The 19,774-nt window shown below is 40.2% G+C and overlaps 2 protein-coding genes across 2 annotated transcripts in view; both read left to right on the forward strand.

Annotated features, from left to right (window-relative positions):
• Window positions 1–15,933, forward strand: part of LOC125225668 — a 213,004-nt gene extending 197,071 nt beyond the window's left edge. The window contains exons 2-4 of the mRNA XM_048129483.1: window positions 5,706–5,928; window positions 13,757–14,768; window positions 14,974–15,933. Coding sequence (XP_047985440.1) covers window positions 5,751–5,928; window positions 13,757–14,768; window positions 14,974–15,154 — 1,371 coding nt within the window. The 5' untranslated portion in view covers window positions 5,706–5,750 and the 3' untranslated portion in view covers window positions 15,155–15,933. The remainder of the gene's footprint in view (window positions 1–5,705; window positions 5,929–13,756; window positions 14,769–14,973) is intronic.
• Window positions 15,934–18,261: 2,328 nt separating this feature from the next.
• LOC125225545 lies at window positions 18,262–19,014 on the forward strand. The gene has a single exon (XM_048129304.1). The coding sequence runs from the start codon at window positions 18,343–18,345 to the stop codon at window positions 18,616–18,618; it is 276 nt and encodes a 91-aa protein (XP_047985261.1). The 5' UTR covers window positions 18,262–18,342; the 3' UTR covers window positions 18,619–19,014.
• The last annotated feature ends 760 nt before the right edge of the window (window positions 19,015–19,774 follow it).

The following is a 19,774-nucleotide window of genomic DNA, read 5'->3' on the forward strand; positions in this document are numbered from 1 at the left end:
ATACTGTCCAATTACCTGAAAAAAAAATACTACCATAGTTTATTACTTGAAAACTTGAAAACCACAAAAAACGTTTATAAATTAAAAATCGAAATATCGTCATAGAACCTAACTGACACGTCTGACAGCGTTCTCGGTGGCCAAAGTTAAAAAAAAAAAGGTGAATTAAATTAAAAATTAAATAAAAAAAGGGTGAAAAAAACTAAAAGTGCGAGCTTTCAAAAAGTAATAAAATAACTAAATAAGTAGCTCTAGGAATACCTACCTTCCTTCTTACGAAATACCTACCTTCTTCTTAGGAATATCTACCTACCTTCTACCTTCTTACGAAATACGTAAGATGAAAACCTAACTACGAAATTCTTGAACGTAAAAATTTTGGTACTTAAACATAAAATTACTTGAATTCTTAAACACAAGAAATATGACAAAATAAATTATTAATTATTATTCTCTTTATTGATTTCCATTATTAATTAATGGTAAAGTGTTGTCGCGTCGGGGGACCGCTCTCAATATTAGCGCGAGGGCAGACGTCGTTGACGGTTGTGTTTCCGATGCAGTCTTTAGAGTCTTATTTTAAGATTGGGTGTTGAAATTTTTGCTCAGCACTTATCTAGTTTGTTTGGTTGTAAACATATACGTTACTTATAATTCTAATACTTCCTTTGACATTTTGGTTGTATAGTTACATTGTTCATGTTCAGGTAGTTAGTTTAATGTATGTACCTAGTGAATTTTTTGTTAAACATTTATTAAGTTAGTTTAGCTGTGTAAATATTTAGTTTTTAAGTTTCAAGTTAGACAAGCAAAGAGCGGTCCCCCGACGCGACAACACTTTACCATTAATTAATAATGGAAATCAATAAAGAGAATAATAATTAATAATTTATTTTGTCATATTTCTTGTGTTTAAGAATTCAAGTAATTTTATGTTTAAGTACCAAAATTTTTACGTTCAAGAATTTCGTAGTTAGGTTTTCATCTTACGTATTTCGTAAGAAGGTAGAAGGTAGGTAGATATTCCTAAGAAGAAGAAGGTAGGTATTTCGTAAGAAGGAAGGTAGGTATTCCTAGAGCTACTTATTTAGTTATTTTATTACTTTTTGAAAGCTCGCACTTTTAGTTTTTTTCACCCTTTTTTTATTTAATTTTTAATTTAATTCACCTTTTTTTTGTGTCGGGGGTTTTTTAAATTTATAATTTAATATAGTAAGTATTTCCTATGGGAGAGTAAATTTTTATTTCGCGTTTTGGGTGTTGGTCCCATAGTAAAAGTTTCTCAGTATCACCTGGACATTTACGGGTTAATGGTGGTCAGTAAATGGTTTTCGTTAGTTTACATACTGTATTATAATTTGTTGCAAAACAAATTCACCACAGTACTGGTACCGGTACCATTGTCTATAATAGACATGTCCCATTCCCATCCCTGCTGCTAATCGTAAAGGCGCGCCATTATTTGAAACGACCAATGGCAGCACCGTGCGCGCCCGCCTCGCCCCGCAAGGATTGGTGATTTGCGTCTCGAACAATATCGCTTGCATTAGGCTTCTAGTGGGGTGTTCTGTGCCCCCGACGCAAAAACGACGGGGTGTTATAAGTTTGACGTGTCTGCCTGTCTGTCTGTCCGTCTGTCTGTCTGTCTGTCTGTCTGCCTGTCTGTCTGTTTGTCTGTCTGTCTGTGTGTGTGTATGTCTGTCTGTGGCATTGTAGCTCCCGAACGAATGAACCGATTTAGATTTAGTTTTTTTTGTCTGAAAACTGAGTTAGTCGGGAGTGTTCTTAGCCATGTTTCACGAAAATCGGTCCACTATGTCGCAGTCGGGGGTTCTTTCAAAATTTTAATTTTGTGGTTAGGTTATAGTTACATTGCGGACATACAATCAACACACCAATCAAATACCCAACAATGTTATGAAACTCGCATGCGAGCCTCGTGCTGTGTAAATGTTTTTTTTTTTTTTATTAGCCTACTGTAGTGTCCCACTGCTGGGCAAAGGCCTCCCCTCGCTTCTTCCACTCAACCCTGTCATGTGCGTAATTTTGCCAGCTTGGATAAAATGCGTTCGAGTCGTCCCGCCATCTCTTTTTCGGTCTGCCTGAACCCCGGCCTGCACCCTCCACGGTTTATATTGTATACAAATGTGTATGCATATTTGTATGTCTGTCTGTCTATCATTTTGACATAACACAATATTAACCCACCTTCGTCAATCGAGTTAGGAACGTAATAATTTCCTGACTTCCAATTTCATTTGAGCTTGCAATCATGTGCTGGAATCCGGAGTTGACTGACGCCCGTCAGATACATCGCTTCCATATTTACTTACCTGAGTTTAAGGTTTACCTACAATTTTATCATTTCTAACATCATTAGGTACTAGTTAATGATATCGTTTCTAAATTTTAATCTTTAATTATTTGGTAGACTTGTGGGCCGGCTCCTACCAATAAGTTTTTTGGAACTTATCTATGTGCGGAATATCTTTAGATATTTTCTAGTTGCCTTTCGGTGGCAGGAAAACATCAAACAACAATGCCTAGGTAATTAGCCTTCAGGTTGTAAGGTCAGATGGCAGTCGCTTTCGTAAAAACTAGTAGCTACGCCAAATCTTAGATTAGTTGTCATAGCAGACCCTAGGCTCCCATGATCGGTAGCTAATGCCGGAATAACGCCAGGAGGGTTTCTAAAGTAGTCTGGTCTAGTTTGTTGCACAGAGTTAGCTGTCAAGGAAGATGCATAGTGAAATAAAATAAGTATTGTAGCGTGCCCTCATTATCCACCACTTTCCTTGCTTAATAAATAAAAATTGTAAGAAGGAGTTGTATTAGCTAGTAGCTAAATAATTTCATTTAGGGTGATTAACATGCAATGTATTGTACTTAATGTATTCTGGTATTGCAGGCGTTCATAAACGGTGAGTGCTTTCTTTGCAGTAAGCTTGTTCCCTCCAGAAAGCAAATATTGGTTATGTTTGCCCAATAAAACCAAAAAATATGTATTACTTCATTATACTGTGTAAATTTCCACTGTCCCGATAAGAACAAATCTCTACAGTACCATGAAAACTGAATAAAACATACCTAGAACCCACATAAACTGTAATACATGTCAAATGGATGTCCGTAATAGCGTTACCTCCCCTGCTTAAATTTATTGTTACGCCCTAAGAAGAATTTCATGCCCGCATTTTTTCCTCATTTTACGGTTTTGGTAGCGAATCAAAAAGGTCTTACGAGCCTGCAAAGTCTCATAAGATTACGCTCTTTTAGTTTAGATAAGGAAACTCATAAGGTCGGCTGACATATGTAAAGTGGGTTGGCTACCAGAATTTCTACTCCAATTTTGTTTGCTAAAACACCTTCACTGCATTCAACGAAGTGTTTTTTTTTAGGTTATTTATTGGTCCATTATTTTACACAAATATAGAAAAACTGTATAAGTAATTTGGTAGCTGGATGAAAGTCAAAGAAGATAGTAGCAATATCATCTTAAGATGTAAAATTTTTCAAGAAATTCTCTAAAATTTTGTTTTAGATTTTTCATACAACAAGTATTAGTTTTACCGTTAGGTAATTTGTCTCCTATAACTATGAAAATACATACATACATACATACAATCACGCCTGTATCCCATAAAGGGGTAGGCAGAACACATGAAACTACTAAAGCTTCAGTGCCACTCTTGGCAAATAAGGGGTTGAAAGAAAACGAAACTGTGACATTGCAGTGACAGGTTGCCAGCCTCTCGCCTACGCCACAATTTAACCCATATCCCATAGTCGCCTTCTACGACACCCACGGGAAGAAAGGGGGTGGTGAAATTCTTAACCCGTCACCACACAGGCACTAACTATGAAAATGTTCTGCTATTTTATTAGAATCCGAATTAATACTAATAAAAATATCAAACAGTGGTGAGTAAGCGAGGTGATCCTAACTCAGCAGTAATCAGTGAACTTCCATTCCAAATGGCTGGGAAAACTCTCTTTTACGACCCGGCCTCCGTAAACCACCTTTCACGACGTATTCCGGTTATTAAGCGACGAACACGTCCGTTACTGATCATTTTTTGGGGCAATAAAGTGCGTTAATAGGTACCTATCGATCACATTTTATGGTCCGGAAGCACTATTACGGAAAAACACGTTACCTAGCCAATTTGACAATAGGACTCAATAGGTTATTATGTTAGCTACGCTTTCTATAATTCCCGCTCCCTCCCTCCCTCTTAGAGCCTTTTCACACTTTCCGGCCTGAATCAAATTGAGAGGTCAATATTGAAAAAGAAAATTGCTGTTTTTCATGGAAGGTAAGAAACAGCCAAATATTTGCTTTGCAAACCCTGAAGAAGGAAGTGGCTTTTATATAAATTAGTCGGTTTTCCTTAAGGAAAGCGGATGGTCAAATTACAATTTGCAAAATGGTATTTCTCGCATACGTTTTATGTTATCAGTACCTACGGGGCAGAGTTCGGAACCAATCCATTAATACTACTTTACTATATATACGTCATAGATTTGGTCAGGTCCGCATGTATGCCTTCATTTCGGCATGAGCGCATCATACCTACATCATACATCGTCTGCACCCCACTGTCACTCACCTTTCCATCATCATTATTGTCATAGTTAGGTTCCTAACAAGTAACTATGATAACAAGGAGCATTAGAGGAAAACGTGTCGAAATTTCATGCCCTTATCCTAGGGCCCATTTACATTGTGCGAAAACTCGTATAATCTATCTACCTACTGATTTCATTCATTACATTACGGTACGGTACAGCGGGGCAAATCTCGACTGGGAGGCAATTGTAACTGATCCATTTTTTTCATTATTACGCTATGATGTTGAGTTCTACATGTATTCACTAAACACGCCTACCATTTATAACCGGTGGAGACTCTATTTAATAATGCAAATAAAACATGGTTAAAATGGACCAGTTACATTTGTCCCCCAGGCGAGATTTGCCCCGCTGTACCTTATTATTTTGTGCTAAATTGTGTGTAGATGGGCCATTTTTTCAAAGTTGTCCACCTCACTTTTTTTGTAACATGGGTAAATTTTACGCGATTCATACTCAGACAGAATCGAGAGCTCGTTCGATCCTGATAGGAGAAAAAAAATGTCCCAAGATTTCCATACATTTTTTCGAATCTTCCATTCCGTTACCGCCATACAAAATGTATGAAAAAATGCTAACGGAATGGGAAAAAAACCTTGGGACACTTTTTTTCTCCTATTAGGATTGATAGAGCTAGCGATAAAGGAAAACACGTAAAAATTTCCAAATCAAAAAAAAATGGGGTGGACAACTTTGAAAAAAATGACAAAGATAATCTCAACAATCCGCATGTAAGCTCGCGCGCTGCGTGCAAATGGACCCTTCGAACCCTTGGAATTTCTCTTAGGGTTTGACGACTGGTCTGGCGCAGTCGGTAGTGACCCTGCCTGCTGCGCCGCGGTCCCGGGTTCGAATCCCGGTAAGGGCATTTATTTGTGTGATGAGCACAGATATTTGTTCCTGAGTCATGGATGTTTTCTATGTATATAATAATATATATATCTTTGTCTGGGTACCCACAACACAAGCCTTCTTGAGCTTACCGTGGGCCTCAGTCAATCTGTGTAAGAATGTCCTATAATATTTATTTATTTATTTGTCCAAAACTGATGAATTTTTTCTTTTGTTTCCAGGCAGGCGGGGCCGGCGCGCGTGAAGCGGCGGGGCGCGCCGGCCGCATGGCGCTACTGTACCGCGCCACGCGCCTGCGCGACCGCGGCGACACGCATGTGTTCACCTTTGTGGTTACACGCAGCGCGACCAGGGAACCTGATCGGGATGTGACCAGCAAAGACTTTGGTTGCGCGCATCAGAGATGGGCGGTGGCTTTCAACCGCTCGGCGGACGCTTCACTAGGTACGAGTTTTGGTATCAGACACCAGTCTAAGGTAGAAAAGTCGCCACCCCAGCGCGACCGTTGACGACACGCATGTGTTCACCTTTGTGGTTACACGCAGCGCAACCAGGGAACCTGACCGAGATGTAACCAGCAAAGACTTTGGTTGCGCGCATCAGCGATGGGCGTTCGCTTTCAACCGCTCGGCGGACGCTTCACTAGGTAAGAATAACTTGGTATCAGATCAGACATCAGTCTAAGGTAGAAAAGTCGCGACGCCAGCGCGACCGTTGGCGACACGCATAGGAACCTGACTGGGATGTGACCAGCAAAGACTTTGGTTGCGCGCATCAGAGATGGGCGGTGACTTTTAAATAGTTCGCAAAGAAGAGTAAGTACTTATTACTTAATGAGAATAATGAGCAGAATAATGTAAGGTGAATACTTTTTTAGCAAGACAAACCGAAAACCAAATAGGCGAGGTAACGTCAGGCCGTCCTTTTCTTTGTAAGTAGGTACGATAGGGACGCATCGATGCGATAAAGTTTATATAACTAGTGTGCTACATACGAAAGACAAGTTGTTTCACTCCCTAAGCTTACCAAGTGCCGTAGCCGAATGTCATTTCTGCGACGCGAAACGAAAACGAAACGCCTCGAAAGGTAGTAGTAGCTCGTCGCGCCAATACGCAGGAGCGATAGAGAATTAGAGATAGATATCTATTTCGTTTCGTAAGCGTTTCGTGAGCGTTTGTGCCATTCGGCTGCGTACCATGACGTTGTTTATTTTCAAATGTTAAAATATATCAAACAATATCAGTACCTAACAATGTTCGTTGTAGTGTGGAATTTGAAAGGATTCTATAGTTGAACCACGAGCGAAGCGAGTGGTTCGAGAAATAGAATCCTGAACTTGCGAGTTTTTTAACACCGAGAAGTAAAAAATTTAACACAAAACTTTTTTCGAGGAAACAAAAAATGCGTTTAAAGTAGTTCCACAGGTGGTAAATCATCTAGATTCACCTACTTTTATCAATTTTAAAGCAGTTAATTTGACTTTATTCAAGGTCAAATTATTTAACTAAGTGGATAAAATGCGTTTTTACCCACTGGTATTAAAGGACAAAACACGTGTTTCCGAGCTAGTGAGGGGAAAAATTTATTTCGGAATCTAAGGAAATAGCAACATCTAAAGCATTTAACTAAGTCAGAACAGTTAATTTCCGAGAGGTCATTTATGCCAGTTAAATTTACGTGCATCCGGCCAAAAGCGAAGAAAACAATAACTGAGCTACAACCGGAATAGCGGTTAATTTTGGCCTCAGTAAATCTACAGTTAAGTACTGTTGGAAATTCAACAAAACATCTCGTTGTACGGTTCCGTAGTTTCCCGTCCGTCACAATAAGGCCCCCACTTAATAGTTAACTAACTTTTTCCCGCGGCTTTGCATGCGTAGTAATCTATTTTCCCATACAAACTTTGAACCCCCATTTCACCCAGGAGGTGAATTTTGAAAAATCCTTTCTTTAGTGCTCCTCTACACCTTTTAAGGAACCTACGTGCCATTTGGAATCTCTAGAACCAGTGGTTTTGACTGTGCGTTGATATGTCAGTCAGTCAGTCAGTTTATATATTTATATAAAAGATAAATATGACAATTCGACCATGATAAATATTCGACCTAATGTAGGATAGGCACCTGCCCACACCCCATTAAAGCAGGAAAAATCTTAGATGTAGGATTTAGGCCTTCCACGTACAGCGACATCAATCGGCAAATTAAGGAAACTATGGCGCGCGAGTTTAAAGTATGGAAGATGAAATTTTATAGGATAATATTAGGCGATTATCAAATAATTTTAGACACGTATTTTTTTTTCTCGTAAACGAAAAAATGACGACGGTACAGTGCGTTGCAGTTTCGCGTGACGTCACGCCGATACAATTTTTAATTAGAAGTGACGTCACAAGCCCCCACTACGGAACTTTGATGCTCTATATCGTCTATGAATTTGAAATTTAGCTATTTTTACTCGGAATGATATAACCCTCCATAAGATCATGCCACTTTTCGCAAAAAAAAACTTTTTTTTAAGATACAATGCCTGAAAGACAGGTATTTAGAGTTATGGCTGTATTGCAGAAACGTTTTTTTTATGATTTTGAGATGCGTCCAAAATTAAACGATATTATTCGATAAAAGTATCATGCAAATATATATGAAAAACACCAAATAGTTAAAATAATTTTATTTACGAACTTTGACAGTAACGATAGCAATAATTATGTGTCTGCAATAATGATGTATGTATAATCATCAAAATTATATTACGTCATTACCAAATAATATTAATTATTTAAAATTGAAACAAATAAAACTTTGTAGCTTACGTATCTTAATGTCACCCTGGATAGAAGCCTGAATTTCAAGGAACACAGCATCATTCACAAGCTTACTGGAGTGCCAGCGAAGCAACATTTCGGACAACCGCGCTATCCCTAGTCTACTCCTCTGCCGAGTACTGCTCAGCGGTGTGGCTAAACAGCACCCATACTACCGCGGTAACGCCCAGCTGAACCACACTATGTGACTCATCAGAGGCTGCCTAAAACCAACTCCCACACACTGGTTGCCGGTGCTGACTCATATTTTACCTCTAAACTTCCGCCGAGAAAAGTGCCTATTTCGTGAAATCGCCAAGATTCGAGCAGACACAAGTTTACCCATCCACCGAGACCTCGACGCGCTAAAGGCTCTCAGACTGAAGTCTCGACTACCCCCCCAAGGCCCCTTAGAGGCATGGATAATGGACTGGGTAGCCAGAGCTCTTCCTACAGAGCTGTACGAGTTCGATACTGGGGCCCGACCGGTGTGATTTAAGGAGCCTCAACAGGTTTGGTGTCGGCTGAACCGTATCAGGGCAGGCATCGGAAAATGCTCATCTTTGTGGTGCAGATGGGGATGGTGCGAGTCTGTGGAGTGACAGTGTGGCCACCCAGATCCGACGGTGCACCATATAGCCTTCGAGTGCCCCATAACCAAGTTTAGCGGAAAAAGGGCTGATCTTAAGACACTTTCGACAAATCATCATCCTCCGTGCGTTATCCCGGCATTTGCCACGGCTTATGGGAGCCTGGGGTCCGCTTTGTTATAAGACACTTTCGACAAATGCCGTTGAATATCTGAAGTCTAGTTTTTTAATAATTTAAGTAGAGAACAACGTGTACTGACTGGTAAAAATAATTATGACCTTAGTAATGAGATATATTGAACTGCACTTGTAAGAAAACAAAGTTGAGATTTGTTTAATCATTTTGTGTAGTAGTTTCGGCGTCGGGCTGGTAATTTTGTAATAATAAGTGTGATACTGACTGTTGTGAGACAATATTTAAAGGGATTTATCGCAATTAATCACTCAAGTTTTTAGGACGCAACTCAAAACTTACATTTAAAACGTGTGCTATACAGCCACAACTCAAAACGGCCGTCGGTTTACATGCGAACAAACTGGCAAGTGGCCGTATTGCAGGGAATCTTCTGACAATTTATGGTCAATTCCATACGGCCACTTGTGAGAAAAAGGCTCTTAAGGACCTTTTTTGCTATGGCTCTCGAAATAAGGTCGTAAATTGAACAATTTTGAATACGAATCTGCAATAATCCAGAAAATTAAAAATTTTGAGTTATGGCCGTATAGCAGGCACACGGCGATATCTTTGTATTTTTTCATTAATTAGAAAAAAAACGAAAAATATGTGTTCAGTATTTTTGGACGACCTAACTGAATGCCATTTTTTATGTAGTCGCCATCCCTATTATTTATTAAGTCAACCGATTGGTACAAACTTTCAACATTTTAGTGCTAACAGTCATCTCAGTGACCTGAATCCTCGGACGGACAGATGGACGGACTTTCTAGTTGACTACGGAACCCTAAAAACAGTTCGTATTGGCACCGCCTCAATTTGCTAACAGCAATGGCGGGATCCACCGGGATATTACGGAACACATTTAATGTTCTTCAATTATTACAACAAAAGCATTAATTAATTGGCAGAAAGCCGGTGTAATAATCACTGATCAAAGAACGGTCATAACGGAAGCTTACAAAATGCTGATGACAAAATTACGCAAAATGACAAAATATTACCTAGTCGTAAATATTTCAACTGTCGTAAAAAGGTGCGGTTGGGAATAATAGGTAAAAGGTTATACATTGTGTAACACAAGAAACCGAATAATTGTACTTCTAAAGAGCTGCATTTTGTTTTTTTTTGGCTGACAACTTTACTTTTTATACTCATTGTTATTTCACCTGTATTCAAAACCAATTAAATAATTACAACATACTTTTACTCTAATAAAACTAACTACTAAACACTTATACTAAAAATCTTACAAATATATACTTATACTACTTATCTACAAATAAAAAATTTGGCTCAAATCGTCGCCAGTGGGTAAGGTGCCCAGAAGGCTGGCCGCATTGCCCCGCTGGATAGCTACACTTATCCGCTGAGCGAAATACTGGCCAGCCCTCTGGTCACCAGATGCGTCTATGAGGCGCTTGGACAGCTCCTCATAGAGGCGACGCGCACTAGGCCCCCACGGCCCCAAGGTTTCAACCCCAAACGCCACTACCGAGCCACGAGAATATGTAGCCACTACCGAGGTTGGCATACTTGCGACGTTTGAGGTCTTCAGCCGAGGATGCAGCCGCACCAGCACCAACTTTAGTGTTTATAAACTAAAATATACAATATTTACAACATACCTATGTAGATGCAGTTTACTTATGTAGGCTCTTAAAACTATTCAGACAAAAGCTATAATATTCATTTATCATATCTTAAAGGTGATTTGCTCTGGAAATACCACAGGTGTTTGTGACATAATATATATGGATAGATTGGGGAGCAACGAAACGCACTCGTACCGATGCGCAGCTGTACCGATAACATGGTCGCGTGATAAACGATAAAACATCAAGCCGTCCCTATCGCACTTACAAATAGTACGAAAGGGACGGCCTGATGTTATATTTATCGCGTGACCATGCTTGCCTGCCTGGTTTATTATTGACTTGTATGTGTAGGTAAGGGGATGCGCAAGCGCACATACACATAGACAAATGTATAAATCAGTTCGTCATTTTATATAAGTACATACATTCATTTTAAAATACTGTTAGGTCTTTGAATCTTATACTTTTAAACGAGCAATTCTTGTATATTTATTTATTTATTTATTTATTTATTTATTTATATATATATTTATTTACACTGACGATCTTGGAAACCGCTCTAACGATTTCGCAGAAATTTGTTATGTGGGGGTTTTTGGGGTGAAAAATCGGTCTAACTTATCCTTAGGTCCCGGAAAACGCGAATTTTCGAGTTTTCATGCGTTTTTCTTCGCGCGCCATCTCGTGTGCAGTAGTTGTACTGTTAAGACAGAATTCTTTCGGTCGATGTAAGTACTATTTATTGCAAACACTAGATGGCGACACAGGTCAAGGCTAAAACGAATAGAAAATACACTATTTGAGTTTTTGTGGCGAAATGCGCGCCATCTCGTGTGGAGTAGTTGTGTTGTTAAGGCTGAGAATTCTTTCGCTCGATGTAGGTACTATTCATTTTTGAACTAGATGGCGACACATGTCAAGGATACGAAACAGAACCGAGCGAAGCTCGGTTGCCCAGATATTTATCTTAAAATACCGTTCAGTTGAAGCACCTATTTGACACCCATTTTATGGCACTTACACGACGATATTAAAGTGAAATACCTATCAAAATGTACTGAGTTGTCGTAGTGTCCATATAACTTGTGTTCCGGGTGAATGGATGGTCGTTAATTCAGAAAGTGATGTTAAATTAAACTGTTCGATAGTTGGTCGTTAAACCTAGTTTAACTGCAAGTTTACTGACAATATAGGTAGGTAATGTAACTAATGTACTTAATATGGTGAGGTCAGTCAGGGTAATTGCATCTGTGGCGCAAATGTCGCTGTACTCTACTAACAATGTAATTACTCTAATTTAACAAATCTACTCCAACTGAGTGCGTTTCCACATTATCCGATCCGATATCGGATGTCGGACCGATATCCCATACATTACAGGCGCCATCTTGGATTCTTTCCATTGAAATTCTTCCGACATCCGATATCGGATCGGATAATGTGAAAACGGACTGGGGGACTGAAATCTTCTCGAGGCTGATGCGTAGAGTTAGAGCCGGCGTAGCTTTATTTGACGTTCATATGCGCATTGTACCTAATAATATGCCTACTTGGCAAATAAATATTTCATTTCAGTATTTCGTTTCATTTTATTTCAATGAATAGATAAAATACTTTTATTCATGACACGCTTGGTCATGACGTAAAAGAGTCTTCACAAATTTTTACTGTAACTATCCCCATTTCAAGAATTTAACAGCTAATCTGTACCAAGTAAGAATACGAAAGTGTCGAAAGTAAACAATGATAAACGGTTCCTTCTGTTGAAAATTGAGGAATGACTACCAATCTCCAGAGAACCAAAGACAAACCTAGTTTCGTCGAAGAATTAGAAATTGTAATGCAAACGCCTACAGTTCGCGGCGAACTTGGCAAACTTTATTCCCAAGAGGGAGTGAGGTATGCCCGGGTAAGACCGGACTATTCGGTGAGTTTTCCAACTCACCATACGTCGGAAGGAAGCACTACATTACTTCATATTTTTAAAGAGATAACTCAGATAACACAAAAACAGTCATACAAGAAACAAATATTGAAATAATACAAATACAAATATTTTCGTGCATAATAGGGTGTTACCAAATTAGTCACGGATATTTTAAGGGGCATTAATTAACATTAAAACAATTAACTTTCATTAGAAATTAAAACAAAAATTTTATATGATCTTTTTGTATTCATTTCCTTAACAAAAAAAATATTTTAAGTTATTTTCTGAATAACAATCCCCTATAATAATGTAAATGCCTGTCAGGATGATTAGATATGAAATATAAGAATAACACTTGAAATAACACTGAAAATAACCGGTATATTTCATTAAAAAAACTCACTTTTCCCAAGTTGTACAATATAACTGAGATGACTGAGTTGTTGAGACGAATGTTGTTGACGAATTTCCTGTACCTATTAAGCTTTTATAGATCTCTGTTTGGTCCAAAGGTTAGCTGGTAGAGAATGCCTTCCGATATTAAGTTCGCCTTTTGTACATTTTTTTTTTACTGTGCAATAAAGTTTAAATATAAATGTCACACCCTCCACCCAATCTTACCCGGGCATACCTTAATATTTGTCTAAAAAGCCATCCGAGCCAGACTACGAGTATTGCCCTCGTAATATGAATTAACGGCTTCATTACGAACTTGATCAAACTTGGCTGGTAACATAGTTGCTTGAAACGGTTACGGGTTTTGTTATGAGCATTTTGCACTGTAGTTGACTTTCATTCAAGGACATGCTACAATCATAATTATGATAGGTAACAATTGCAAATGGCGTACATTTATTACGCATCTTAATTATATATACGAGTAAAACACATTTGGAAGCCAATTTAAAGTTATATTTTGATATCTTAATGGCGGCGTTTCTAACCTTCACGAGTAGATCTTTTCTTGTAAACTAAGTAGTACTTACTTGTCCAATTGTCCATCCATGTCTGATTCTAGGGTAAAAGGACGCACGCAGTGACGATATTTAAATTGGCGTCTAGATCATTTTTCAATACCTACTTATGTATATTGAACCTACGGATCTATACGTAACCTAATCCACTTTGATTCCTTAAAATTCTTTCTCCTCATATGTCTTTTTCCTTCGGCAGGAGTATACCTGGTGTGGCGCGGCGCATGCGAGGGCATGCGCGTCTACGTAGACTTCACCTTCACGCTCCTCAGCCGCGACCACTTCACCGCCAATGAGGGCTTCTCGGGCAAGCAGGTCCGCTTCAGCTCCGGCTGCGCGGCGCAGGGCCGCGGCCGCTGCGTCACGCTCGCCGAACTCAACTCCAAGTTCGCCGACGCTCGCGGCGAGTTCCAACTCGAACTCTGCATGTCGCGCGTCCGCACTTTCTACTCCTGCGAACTCAGGGCGCCGCGCATCGACACCCCGCCTATCGCCTTCGCTGGCTTCGATTGGACCGTCGCCGTGAACGGATGGAGCAAGGAACCTTTAACGCTCAGACTAGTGCGACTCTCAGGAGAAGGACAGCAATGCCGTGTCAGATACGCGCTGGCTCTAGGCGAGGGCGAAAGGCGTGTGCAATCGGGCGTTCTGGATAGCCTTTGTGACGCCGAAGGGAGGACCCCGCCTTGGACGCCGCGTCCTCCTCCTCGCCCTATTCACAAAGGCCTGCGGTTGACTGTGGAGCTGATCCACGCCCGCGCTTTGGCTGATCTTTCAGTAGCGGCGGCAGGTCGCGCGGTGACGTGCTACGATCGCGACAAGCAAGCATGGGCGCTTCGCTGCGACACGCACTCTGACACTGTGCGACTTCACATGCTTTATCGAGATGTGCACAACGTGCCACGCAATCACTTACGCTACGTGAGCTGGTCGGCTTGGCTGGTGCGCGCCAACCCGGGCGCCGGGGAGTCGGACGCCGAGGAGCTCCCGGGGGCGCCCTTCTCCAACTACTACGCGCAGGACAGCGCCGACGAGGGGCTCATGATGGAGACGGCGCTCCGCGTGGAGGAGATCTCGCGCCCCGGCTGCCCCTTCCTGCACGCGGGCGGCGAGCTGCGCGTCCGGCTCGAGTGGGGCGAGACCTATCTACTGTTTCAGGCTACTTACCATATCTATGATGATCTTTGTCGTCTTCAAGCACATCAGATGAGGTGGGTTGTTGTTTATCTTTTTATAATTTTTTCTTCTCTGATAATCAAAATGCTTAAGCCTTAAAACGTTTCCGTTTTGGTTTCGTTTTTACAAAAGGGTTAATGTTGTTCTTTTAGAGTCTCTTTATACTCCTAGCTCAAATACAGAATCAGAATCATTTATGAATGCCAACAATTTATTAAATGTCATTTCCTTTGTCCACAGACGTGAAATCACTGCACTCCAAGCGGAAAACTACTCTCTAGAGCGGCAGCTGTTCAGTTACCAGAAAAGCCTGGCGTACGCGCAGGCGCAGGCGGGCGCGGGGGACGCGCCCCCGCCGGAGGGTGAGGGGCGGCGGTCCCCCGCCGAGCGGTCCCTCTCCACCGACACCGAGTACGCGTGAACACCGATAGATGGCGCCACTTGTCGCCCCACTCATTTCTACTGAGTACGCGTGTACATCGCTAGATGGCGTCACTTCTTGTACGCGTCAACACCAGATACCAGTTGGTGCCCCTCTTTCTACGGACTAACGTGAATACCAATAGGTGGCGTCACTATTTTTACCGAGTATACAGTGTATACCGCTAGATAGCGCCACTCATTCAGTCGAGTACGCGTAAACGCCGCCAAACGGCCCCTCTTTCTACTGAGTACGCGTCTACGCTGTTAGTTCTGTAAGTTGGCACCACTCTTTCTACTGCTGAGTACACGTGAACATCGCCAGATGGCGCCATTCTTTCTTCTGAGTACGCGTGAACATCACCAGGTAGCATCTTTCTACTGAATACGCGTGTGCGCTGCCAGATGGCGCCAATTTTTCTACCAAGTTCACGTGAAAGTCGTTAGATGGCACTCGTTGTACTGAGATGCCGCCAGGCGTCGCTCGTTGTCGCTTCTCCGCCCGCTCTGCTCTCTATCCTTTTCGACTGACTCTGACGTTTTTGAGCGATTTATCTATTTTTCTAGACGTTTTAAGGCGGGGTGCGTCCTCGTCCGCACCGCTTCTCGCCGGCGCCTGCACTCTCGCGCTCGATCTATCGATAGCCAATTATTATACTCGACTACTTTTCTATTTATCTGTACATAAAATATATTTAGATATTATATATTATGTATATTTCTTAACTTGAAACTCGAATTCATATACTGCAACAGTCGATTAAGAGTAAAAGTCTATGAAAATGTTGTTGTCTTTTCTTTTGGTTACCCTTGTAATCACTCCACACTTGGTAGTACAGAATCAATGCAACATAAGTACCTCTATAAGTATTTACTGAGCATTTCTTTTTTTTGCCAATATTTTTTTTTTATTGTTTTAGGGAATTTTAGGTCCATTGTACCTACTCAGAATCACGAGCGAGTACCTACTTTCAATCTCACTGGGAGACAAAAAGTGTCCCAGAATTTCCATACATTTTTGTTACCTTCCTCTTTTGTTACCCCATACAACATGTACGGAAAATGGTAACAAAATAAGAAAAAATCGTATGGGACAATTTTTTTAACTACTAGGATTGAAAAAGCCAGTAATTCTGAGTAGAAATAGCATTTTTTTTTCAAAAATATCACACTTCATAAAAGTGGCAAAAAAAAAAAGAAATGCTTTCAAAGTCGTTATATGTGAGTAAGCACGGGAAAACGTCCCACTTTGTCGATTGTTATTTCCTATAAAGCCGCTTTGTCAGTTTATTAATATAAAGATACAAGTAAATCTCGCCTTAATGGTAACCGACAAAGTGGGACGTTTTACTAAACACACTCACATAATTATATCGTTTATTAATCGGGGATGAGACCAAATTACAACCGTGCACCACCAACCACCAAATCAATGACGTCAAGCTCGGAACGTTATGACACTTATGGCAATAACACTTAAGCCCACTTGCACCAACCACTTAACTCGGGGCTAACTGCCAGGGCTGGGCTGTCAACTGTCAAATTCCATATCAAATAGTGGGTTAACACTCGTGTTAACTCTCCATTTTCGTGGGTGCAAGTGGCCCTAAGGTGAGTGATTAAATGAGGAAGCACACTGACATTTTATCCCGCCAGGCGGCGCCTGTGCAACTGTCATCCTGTAAGGATGGCCCATCCTGCAAGGAGGGGTCATCCTGTATCGTCTTAAAATTCTCCATACAAACGCCCTCGACTATTTCCTCCCTGGGTTTTAGACGGAATGTTAAATTTGCCAATAGGCCAATCAATAGATATGTCCAATGAGGAGGCACGCTCAAAGGTTATGACAGATGGCGCCACCCTATTAGTCCATACGTGACAGCGAGAAGATGATATGTTTTTTCTTAAAATTCCTTGAGCACCTTATAGGTGTTTAATTGAGAAGACCGTTTTATTTAGACGTGTTTATTCAAGAGACCATTGTAGAAGTGAATCAATCCAGTGTTCTGTATATTTTAAAAACCATAGATAAATATGGCCAGTAAGCCAGAAATGCAAGAAGGTATAATACCTATCTACCTTATAAAGTATACTGATCACATTATTCACATTCAACTCGTAAGTAAATAAAGTAATATTAAAGTGTTAAAATAAATAAATAATAAAATTGAAGCTTTTAGCCAAAGAAGCGAAACTTTTCAACCAGTATTATTTATGAAGCAATAATCTCAGCATCGTCAGAGAAAGAGGTTGCTATTAAAATATTGTTAGACACTTTATTTTAGAGGCTTAATTTTTCGTTGAAACATTCAAATAGAAAAAGTGTGAGCCGGAGAAGCAGCACGACGAAACTAAGCGACTTAGGGCCAGTTGCATCAACTACATTTGACAGACACGTCATCGTCACGCAGCAGACGTCTATGGAACTTCCCAAACAATAAAATTTAACGAACGCTTTAACGGAGACAGACGGTTGGTGCAACCGGCCCTTAAACTAATAAACGTATACCTGTTGTAAGTATGTGATATTGGTAAGTTAGTTTATGGACTAAGTACTTACTAAATTCCCTTGTGTCATTGCATGTTGCATTAATCTGAGAGATTCATAATAAGACTGTGTAAGGCCGGCCTTCATGTCCAAATTTGGATAAAAAAAACTCCTACGCCAGCGTGCAACCACCGTGTGAATATGAAAAAATAAACTATTATCCATTTGGATGTGAGCGGCAAAAATGTAGCCGAGCAACTTTGTCGCCCGTGGGCGCATAGCTTATTTATGATGAATTTAAAATTATTATTATCCACTTATTACTACTGAACACCTACTGAAGTACTGACACTACTGACAAAACTATTTCACTGCTGGCTTGAATATTTAAACTTGCCTTTTTTAAGACGGTCAAGCAAATCCTGTCACTAAAAAATGGCGGTAAATTTCGTAGGGGCGAAGATTTATCTTCGCACAGAAAATATGAATTTCGCGCCTTTTTTTGTGATATAGTTTGCTTGACCGTCTCTAAACATTTCTCAAACAACCTCACCATTCTCGATTCGTTTCCGAACGAAATGCAACTGTCAAAATCAGCTCAAGACGTCAACGTCAAACAAACGTCAAACGCACGTTTCCCAAAACACGCTGACGTTTCTAAGCAAATTTACGTCGCATTAAATTAACCAAATTAAAGCAAAATGGCTCAAGGCAAGCTAAAAGTAAAGAGCAAGCTGCCAGCCGGCGCGAAAAACAAGAAAGCAAAAAAGGGCAAAGCTGTTACCAAGCGGCCAAACGCTCCGGTTAAAAGTAAGGCGACTGCGTTAGAGAGGAACAAGATGAAGGCGAATGTTACGAAGATGGTGAACGCCGTGGCTGAGAAGCAGCTGCGGTCGTTGGCGACGGATACACCGCAGCTGTCGGCGGCGCAGCAGCGGGCGGCTGCTGCTCCCACGGCGCCGGTGCCTGCGAAGTAAACACCAATGATTTTCAATCTTGTTTTTAGCCTAGGCAATGAAGTGACAGGTCTATTACCCCGAATATCGTGATAGTAAACGCAGTATGATTAGGTAGTGGGTTGCGCAGTCACACTAATGTTAGTAAACTCAATATGGGTTGGTGTAGTTGCAGATTTTTTGGCTGGCCTGTTTATACATTGATTAGTATATTGTGAGGTTATATTTTGCTTGCTACCTGCAAGTGATTTTAACAAACTCACATCAAAGACAAATCAATATCTAAACAGGCCCACATATACTTAACCCGCAAGCCGGAGTCTGTTCAGAAAATCAAGAGTCGTGGAATGTATTGGGCCCTATACATTTCATGACTCTTGACTTTCTGAACAGACTAGTTACCTGTATTGATAAAATTACTTGGGTTATAAAATAAGAGCTTAGGTTTTAAACATTTGTGTGCATAATTTCATAGGTTCTATGGTTATCAAGCAAAGTTCTATGGTTATCAAGCAAAGATTACATGTAACCTTATAAGTGTTAAAATGTTCAACAAGTTATTGTAATTTTAGATCATATGACAACTTTGTATTGAATATGTTGGTTATTGATTTTATATCAGTAGAATCAGTAGTGGTTTAAAAAGTTGGCAGATGCGGATGGTACCTAAAATAAAATAACAAATTCAAGAAGAGAGTCTACTCCCATCATAAAAGCTCTCAATACAATACCAAGTTATTATGATACTGCAAATACTGCAATAGCAACAACATCGTTAACATAAAAACTTTGTAAAAAATAAAACATTGTTGAATTAGATTGTAAATATGACATACTTTTGAGGAACAGCAAAATTAATTAAATTATTTTTTTATTAAATGTTTTAAGTATCATAAACTGCTGTTTTTTTTTTCATATATATATTAGAATTCCAAAGGCTTAGGCATAAAGGTAATTTTAAAATAAAATATAAAAAAGCCTTTTTATTCTAAGCACTATTAATTTTTTTCAAAAGCTTAGGCATAAATGTAATTTATATCACTAAAATAAAAATATATTATGCACGCACACAGGTGCACATTTGGGTGCACCAAAGGCCCAAGCGGAGATGGCAGAATGACCTGGATGTGTGACATAGAAAACGTCCATGACTCTGGAACAAATATATTCATCACAC

Source organism: Leguminivora glycinivorella, chromosome 4 (genome assembly GCF_023078275.1).
Source record: "Leguminivora glycinivorella isolate SPB_JAAS2020 chromosome 4, LegGlyc_1.1, whole genome shotgun sequence".
In the NCBI taxonomy this organism is placed as follows: domain Eukaryota; kingdom Metazoa; phylum Arthropoda; class Insecta; order Lepidoptera; family Tortricidae; genus Leguminivora; species Leguminivora glycinivorella.

What these genes read in the sequence shown, in the direction of transcription:
- LOC125225545 (XM_048129304.1), top strand. Translation starts at nt 18,343, where the DNA reads ATGGCTCAAGGCAAGCTAAAAGTAAAGAGCAAGCTGCCAGCCGGCGCG.